Source organism: Saccoglossus kowalevskii, unplaced genomic scaffold (genome assembly GCF_978046115.1).
Source record: "Saccoglossus kowalevskii unplaced genomic scaffold, keSacKowa6.1 SCAFFOLD_290, whole genome shotgun sequence".
Classification (NCBI taxonomy): Eukaryota; Metazoa; Hemichordata; class Enteropneusta; family Harrimaniidae; genus Saccoglossus; species Saccoglossus kowalevskii.
In genome coordinates, this window is record NW_028188737.1 from 46,984 (window position 1) to 56,000 (window position 9,017).

A 9,017-nucleotide genomic window follows, 5' to 3' on the forward strand; every position below is an offset into this window, starting at 1 on the left:
ACAAGTCATTGTCAATGACATAGTCCCTGTCTAGTTTTTATACTCTTAATTGTAAACAATGAAAGATGTTGATAGAATATAATTAATGTTGCTGAAGGTCAAATGAAAACAAATCAATGTTTTGGACTCATTCAGCAGAGACTTAAAAACAGTGCAGGTTAACATACATGTATTCCACACAAGTCACAATAAGGTAGCAATAAAATAAGGGATTTATTCTAACCAAGTTTGACACGCTATTTAATAACAAATTACAACAGTTTGTAGGTGTACTTCTGAGATCAATAAACAAACACATTCACTTGCATGAACAATTTATTTCAATGAATATGTAACACATTAAAATGGAGTTTGTTTAAACAAATGTGTCATTTTATTCATGTAATACTATGAGTATGTATCTCGTATATAAAACAAATTCCATAACAATTTCAGCGATATTTCCAACATTTGATGTGGTAAAATGTTTTAGAATATATAACATATCAGGAACTGGACTTAAAATAAAATTACACAGTCCCCATTAAATTTTTGAAAGTTCTCTTTGTGCTTGTCATATAAAAGTGGAGGGGTTGTCGCGAGCATGTCCTTGAAACTAGAGTTTCTAGTGGCGTATACAACAGATTGTTTATTTACATCAAATTCGAACATGTGTTGTGTAACGACCCCTCCGGTTTAAGACATAGCAAAGAAAAAACATAGATCACAAGTAAAAGCATGTCCAAGTTGTCACATTTTAAACAAACAAGATGGCCGCCAGTCAGCCATATTTGATCAAATTGAATTGACATGTACATGTATACATTTATGACATGCTAAATATCAATGAAAATGATACATGGGTGACAGAGATATAGTAATAAGGCCAAAAATAAAAACAGTCGTTATTCTGCCATCTTTGATCTGATTATGAAACAATTTGACATGTATGATGTATGTGCCAAATACGAATGAAAATGGTACATAAATCTTGGAAATATAGTAGTAAGGCCAAAAAATCAGATGGCTGTCAATCGGCCATCCTTGATCCGATTTTGGAACAAATTGTCATGGACATGTATCCTAACATGTATAAAGTATGTGCCAAATTTGAATGAAAACTGACAAAGCATTCCAAGATACCACATTTAAAAAAAAAAACAAGATGCCTGCCAGTCATCCATCTTTGATATAATTGCGAAAGAAATTGTCATGGACATGTATTCTAACATCTACCAAGTTTGAATGAAAACTGACAAAGCATGTCCAAAATACATCATTTTCAAAAAACAAGATGGCTGCCAGTCGGCCATTTTGAATCAAATCGCTAAACCACTGCATGTGCATATTTCCCACATAAAGTACTAGGCACATGCAAAGAATGAACTGAATCGGTCCAAAGGATTCTGAAGTATGACTCCGGACAGACGGACACATGCATGGACGCACAGACGGAGACCGAATTATAAGTCCCCGTTTTCAGACTTCGTCCGAACGGGACTAATAATAGAAACATATGGGTATGTGTTTAGTAGTTATTTGGTTCTCAGTATTGTATTTGAAAGGTACAAAGGTTGGAAAATGCACATTTTGAACAGTTAAAGAGTTATTTAGAAAATGAAATCAAAGACTTTCTAATGCAGAGTGTACTAGAGGCAACAAAAACATGGTAAAGAAATAAACAATAAGTTTGTCAGCTGAGATTTGTTTACTTCTGTAAAACCATTTACAAAGGTCAGCCTTTGTCGGTCAGCCATTTTGGATTAGATATTGCAACAAAAATGCATGAACAATTTTCCAATATAATGTCTAATGTGTGAATTTGAACTTGATCGTTCCATTCTACAGTTTTGGACTGTATCCAAAAGCTGTAAATCGGGTAATTATTATGCAAATTGATAATAAACCTTCACAGACCTCAATCACAAACTTATGTCTGTAGGTTATACCCTAGCAACTATACACTGACTTTTATTGGCAGATGAGGCAATTAACATGCATAGTTTCAACACAAATTTAATCACATATGTGGAGTGGAGCACTATAGTTTTGTTGAAATTCAATGATTGTGAATGGTTCTTCAGATCCAGGCACCAGTGTAAATCAGGCGTCAAGTAATAAAGATTTGTTCCGTTGTACTGAGAACTCAATCAACGATCTTATCTGGACTTCGGAAACCCTGCTTTGAAAAATAATATGTGTATAAATAAGAATCTTTATCTTTATTTTGCTTGTAGCATGTTGAATGAATTAAAAATAACAGTCCCGTCATTCTATTTGATTCATCACAATTTAGCAGGTATATCATATACAAAAATTGAGGCCATTCCTATATAGCAATTTTTTTTTTAAATTTAAACCACAGTTCAAATGAAATAATATAAATGACCGAAAGCTTATATTATAGATTGTATCCTATGCTATGATTTTCTTTCTGGACATTGATGTTATTACACTTTCGACAAATGTTTATGTTACCATGTGTTTAGAAAGCAGGGCAAACTGTATACTGCTACAAACCCACAATCTCTCTGATATGAGACAAACATGCTAGCCTCTGTACCATTGTTAACATATGGTATTTATATGATGAGCATGAAATTGATCTAGGTATGGAAACTGCAAGAAACAGTTCTTGATCTTTATAAACAATTGTGACTCATGCTAGTCATTCAACTTTTACATTTGAAGGTGTAATAAGATTTAACCCTTACGGCAATAGTGCCATTAAGTTTTAAAGGTGTACATGGTACACAATAATTTGCAAGTATATTTGAGAAAAGTTCTGAACAATAAATCATTCCATTTTGCCCAAATTCAAAAAAGAAGACATGTACAACATACAATCATCACTGTCAATTTTACAAGTGTTTATTGATTACCAGGTACATTATGGGACTGAGCTGCATAGAAGAACCAATTAAATGCTCAATGCTGGTTGGGGGTGATCAGGAATGCAATAACTTAACACACAGCTCTATAACACATAATCAAAATATTATAATAAAACATAATACAATCATGAGAAGTACTTACAATAATGTTTGACTCACAGTCCAAACCTTCACCTTTTAATTGCTCATCAATAAGATCCACAAGTGGCTCCATGTCTGTAGAAATAGATAGGTAAAGTAGTAATAACCGACCTAACCGCAGACAATTTGTAAACATACAAATAGATAATCGTAACAAATAGTTTTAATCTAATCACAAATGAGAAACAAGAAATATAACATAATAAACAAGTCATTGAAAATGACATACTGGTAGTCCCTGTTAAATTTTTGAAAGTTCTCTTTGTGCTCGACATATTAAAGCGGAGGGGTTGTCGCAAGCGTGTCCTTGAAACTTGAGTCCTAAGTGGCATATACAACAGATTGTTTATTTACATCAAATTCAAACACGTGTTGCGTGACAACTCCTCAGGTTTAGGACATAGCAAAGAAAAACATAGATCACAAGTGAAAATAAAACAATTTGAGGTGCATGTCTATGTTATTTGTTCTAAAATTACTCAAATCTTTTTATGAAGTTTTAACAATTCAGTGAAAAACTAGAGACTATCTGTTTTTGTGTGATAAAAATAGACATTTGGAAAGTTGAAAGGAAATTAAACTAAAAATGGATATTTTTAATTTTTTACAAATGATTTTTCATCAGTATTTGTTTATATTTTTTTAAAAATGTGCTGACAACACTTTTAAAAGTCTATAGAAATAACGTATATCAATCTGATTAAGTAAAATTTTATCTTAATATACTGGGAGTTTTTGAAGATGCAAGATGGATAAAAACAAATATAAATGCAATAAAAAACATGCCGTACAATACAACTGATTGTAATGAGATTGACTAAAGTTCAATTTGAAAAAAATGTTGACATCTTATGATAGTATACAATATTTTTGTAGGGGAGTGATATGAATCTAGGTAACTTACTCTACATGTAGAAATATCCAGTCCTATAGGACTGGCAGTGTAAAGTCCTATAGGAATTGTATAGTCCTATAAGACTTATGATCTCACACACCAGTCCTATAGGACTGGCAGTGTAAAGTCCTATAGGAATTGTATAGTCCTATAAGACTTATGATCTCACACACCAGTCCTATAGGACTGGCAGTGTAAAGTCCTATAGGAATTGTATAGTCCTAAAAGACTTATGATCTCACACGCCTGTCCTATAGGACTGGCAGTGTAAAGTCCTATAGGAATTGTATAGTCCTATAAGACTTATGATCTCACACACCAGTCCTATAGGACTGGCAGTGTAAAGTCTTATAGGAATTGTATAGTCCTATAAGACTTATGATCTCACATGCCTGTCCTATAGGACTGGCAGTGTAAAGTCCTATAGGAATTGTATAGTCCTATAAGACTTATGATCTCACACGCCTGTCCTATAGGACTGGCAGTGTAAAGTCCTATAGGAATTGTATAGTCCTATAAGACTTATGATCTCACACACCAGTCCTATAGGACTGGCAGTGTAAAGTCTTATAGGAATTGTATAGTCCTATAAGACTTATGATCTCACATGCCTGTCCTATAGGACTGGCAGTGTAAAGTCCTATAGGAATTGTATAGTCCTATGAGACTTATGATCTCACACACCAGTCCTATAGGACTGGCAGTGTAAAGTCCTATAGGAATTGTATAGTCCTATAGGACTTATGATCTCACACGCCTGTCCTATAGGACTGGCAGTGTAAAGTCCTATAGGAATTGTATAGTCCTATAGGACTTATGATCTCACACACCAGTCCTATAGGACTGGCAGTGTAAAGTCCTATAGGAATTGTATAGTCCTATAGGACTTATGATCTCACACACCAGTCCTATAGGACTGGCAGTGTAAAGTCCTATAGGACTTGTTGATTCCTATAGGAATTTACATAAAGTCCTATAGGACTATACATGTCCTATAGGATTTCATGAAAAGTCCTATAGGATTTTTTAAAATCCTATAAGATTATAAAAATCCTATAGGAAACTTTTGTAAGGGATAGTCACTTATAAATAGTGAAAGTGTATCCAACCATGGAGGTATAAACTGTTTATACCTCCATGATGAACATAATCTCATCTTTATTTCCTGTACTACCAGAATAATGCATTTTCAGAGCTAGGGTGATTTACATATGTACAATGTCAACATTAGCAGATTACTAGTGTACATGTATGTATAGCTTCTGTTACTCACTTTTATAAAGACATAAATGAACTAAATATACCTTTCAGTTTCAAGAGTCTGCAATAGCTGTTGCAGGTATGCTCCTGGCAAAAATTGTTTAAAGCTTGTTGTGACATGTTGTCACATCCAAAGTACCTAGCATAAAAAAATTTAACAATTATTTTGATTGTAACTATTGTGGTTGCATATTCTAGAAATGAGTGAATGGAATGGCAAGGTATAATTCTGAGAGGCAAAATATGTTAATTTACAAGGTTATATATTGTAGTGCTAAACTATGAAATACAATATGAGGTTATTACGAGGATACCTCAAAGTATGCAAGAAGACAGTACAGTGCAACAGCATACTGTCTGAGTGCATACTTTGAGGTATCTTCAAAATAACCTTATTATTATACATCTTTTACTTCCTAAGATACATCATGGGAATGCAGAAATCCAAAAACAGAATCTGCTAACTTCTTTGTGTGGATCGAGTCCAGCCAAACCCCGGTGGCAGCCATGTTTGTTTTTATTATTAGAGGACGCTTACGCGCGCAATCATACCATATTTGGAATTCACATTTCCATATATATGGAAGGATGAAAATACCCTGTAAAATACCGCAAAATTACAACACGCTGTAAATTATGGCGTTACGGTGACAGATGTATAATAATATGTAATATAACTGATGAACAGTATAAGCAGAGTACTGTGACTTAATGCTTAGCACATATTATTTTGGTTATGTAATAATAATAAAATAATAATTTAGTGTAGATTTTGCGAGTGAAAATATATATAAAAAAAAAGTACTATAACTATATGTAAATAATCAAATATGTGTTTAACCTTAAAACTTTTGGGAACCCAACAAGAAGTAAACAAAAATATTTTAATAACTTCACTATACATAATGAGATAGTGACGGTACAAAACATAAGCTTACAGTTCTTGTGTTTCCAAATCACCAACTTCCCAAGTTGCCATTGAAATGTCAGTCAGTGAGAGACCAACGCCTGTAACAAAACATTAACATGTCAGTCTGTACTATTTGTTCTATTAAAGAAATATAGGACAATAAAATACTACCAAGATTTGAAAAGGCGTCAAGCAGTGTTCAGCAACATACAATCATCTACACATCATGATTCATTAATAAATTTAAAAATAAAACAAACCTTGCAGATCAGCCACCATCAATTTACGGTTGTACTTATGATATACAAAATGGCAAAAAGCTGATATTTTTTTGCCATGCTCTGTCTCAATTAAATCTTTGTATACTCTTCCGTCATTATTCATGTACTTAACAAATTTTCCTTTTAATTTTTCTTCTAACACGTACACATGATGACTATTGTTGTCTTGTATCATATAACATGGAATGATTCTGATAAGAAACATTAACAACAATGTGTTCAGTAAATAACATTAAAAAAATCTACATTATCATCACTTTTCATTCATGTTCACAACTTGTAATGACAACATTTCACATCTTTGAGTGGACGCCAGAATATGTTGCATGATGTGTTTATGAAAATTTTAAATAAATTGATCAGTAAAGGTAAGTCTGACACTAGAACCATTAAGATTTTCAGGAAATTAATCACAACAAAGTTTACAACATGAAGATAATACTGCATATGGTACTTGTAATACAATTACTGAATGTATATCACATCTCATTTGATAATACCTTGGCGCTTCTCCAAACTCTTTTGGGATGACGTCTTTGAAATTTAAAGACAACATTCTTGCTGACATTTGAGATTGCACTTCCTGTATGAAAAAGAATATGATCAAAATTAGATCCCATTCCACAGCCAATTAATTTTAAGAGCTGAAAAACTTTCCTAATAATAACAAAAAAAAGTTAATGACTAGATATATGATAATTTAATTGAGAAAATAATGGTTACAATTCACTATATTATTAAAAAGTTACACTTAGTAGTATAGCTAAAAACCAGCAATACAGGAAAAAGTCTTTACCTTTTTAGTCATAGAGATGATAGCTTCATTCTTCGATTTTGATAAATGCGGCTTATAGTGGATTTCATACATTGTTCTTATTGTTGAATCCTTGTAAGTCTTAACCACATAGGCCAGAGTTGTGTCCAACACATTTGATGACAACAAGTCACAGTTATAACAGTTTCTCATTCCCCCTTCTCCAATTAAGGAAGTTACTCTGTATTTGATGGGAAAGGAGGTTTCCTTCCATTTTATCCCATCAGATGTTATTTGCACTAAATACAGGGAACCAGTAGAATCTAGTGATAAAATATTCAAAAACAAACATACAAGTTAATTCACACTTCCATATACTGTAAAATGCTTTATGTTTGCTTTTAATTTTTTTTCATTATTTTCACTAAATTATTTTCATAAAATTCAGCGAATATACCTTTTTTCCTATATTTTACATTCAGCAAAATCAATGAAAATAAACTGTATACTAAAATAAAGTAGTTAAAATTTATTATATTATATCTACTATATGCTCTCCACCATCTATATTAATGCTAGGAACTGGCATGCAAATGATAATATAATAAATGTAGCAGATTTAACAATAATCACTATATAGGTCTCTCTTTATGTATCTATAGCCTTGTTCACACTTGCTGACAAATGGAGGGCACTTAAGACTACTTTGTACATATTTCTTATCAGTGGGCTGAATCTCTATTCTGTTCAGCATCATATGTGGTAATTTATGTTTTACATGGCTTTCACACCTTTTCACCTAAACATTGGGTTGCTATCAGGGATAATTCCCAGTGTTTAACACAGAACTCAGGGTTAAGACTAGCCTTCTCACTCTGAGCTATTGGGAAAATCTTAATAATTAAAAGTAAATGAAAAAGAAATTATATTTCATTACATGACCTGATAAAGAATGTAATAACTAGTATTCTAAATCAACATTTTACTTACAGTTTTTCTCAAGAGGAGTACATTGCAGGCTTTTGCCAAACTGCATGAAATGAGTTAACCCTACTGCATAACAAAACAGTAATTCAATTTTAAATTTAGAACAATTTTCTTCTGTTTAACAGCTGCATGCTCCAAATAATTATAATAATAAACAATAACAAAATTGATTACTAAAATATATTAACTGATAATCCAACTATATGAAATAAAATCTGCAATAATGTTTATAAAATGACATAAAGCCGATCTGGATGTGAGTGAAACATGCAGAAAAAAATGAAATTGGTTTGCAGGTACTCAGTAAAAACAACAATTTATGTGAAACTTATAAAATAGTAAATTACGTTACCAATTTGAGTTCGAGCCAAATTAAATTGTTAAACTACTGAACATGTTACTGCACATATGTGCAATGCATTATGGGAGAGGAATGTTTTCAGTATATAATGGAAAATGAAATATCATAATGAATAACTTAATTATTTTTTTTTTTTTGCATCTTGATGGTTTGAACCCATAATAATGAGCATAAAAATATAATGGGAGTAGTAAGTATGAAAAAGATGACATAACAACAGGGGAAAACATACTGTATTCACTTATACCCAAGCTTTCAGATGATGTATAGGTTATTATAAATGACAGATCAATTTTTAACTCAGGTTTTCCCCTGTTGCTACATTAATAGCTTTTCAGAGAATAGCAATTTGATTAGTCTTTCAATGTACTGGTACACTAAGTTGCATTCCAACTTTGTATTCAATGCAGAACACATCTTACTTAGATACTGAAGGGGAAGTTTAATTTTAGTAGGGATTACCGGTAATATTTGAGATACCATATATTCACAGGACTCTAAAATCACAGGTTTGTGATAGAAACAATACATTTTAATGTTCATTAAATTAAAATA

At 32.2% G+C, this 9,017-nt stretch overlaps 1 protein-coding gene across 2 annotated transcripts; it reads right to left on the reverse strand.

Moving 5' to 3' along the window:
* Positions 1 to 189: 189 nt before the first annotated feature.
* LOC102804481 (transient receptor potential cation channel subfamily M member 7-like) lies at positions 190 to 7,509 on the reverse strand. Of its 2 annotated transcripts, none has more exons than XM_085496404.1 (7): positions 7,157 to 7,509; positions 6,861 to 6,943; positions 6,340 to 6,551; positions 6,108 to 6,177; positions 5,214 to 5,308; positions 3,016 to 3,089; positions 190 to 2,158 (listed from the first exon to the last, which is right to left on the reverse strand). In XM_085496404.1, the coding sequence occupies exons 1-7, from the start codon at positions 7,325 to 7,327 to the stop codon at positions 2,126 to 2,128; spliced, it is 738 nt and encodes a 245-aa protein (XP_085352530.1). In that variant the 5' UTR covers positions 7,328 to 7,509; the 3' UTR covers positions 190 to 2,125. The 2 variants fall into 2 exon arrangements, with proteins under 2 accessions (XP_085352530.1, XP_085352529.1); XM_085496403.1 differs by having other exon boundaries at positions 190 to 2,161.
* Between the last annotated feature and the right edge of the window lie 1,508 nt (positions 7,510 to 9,017).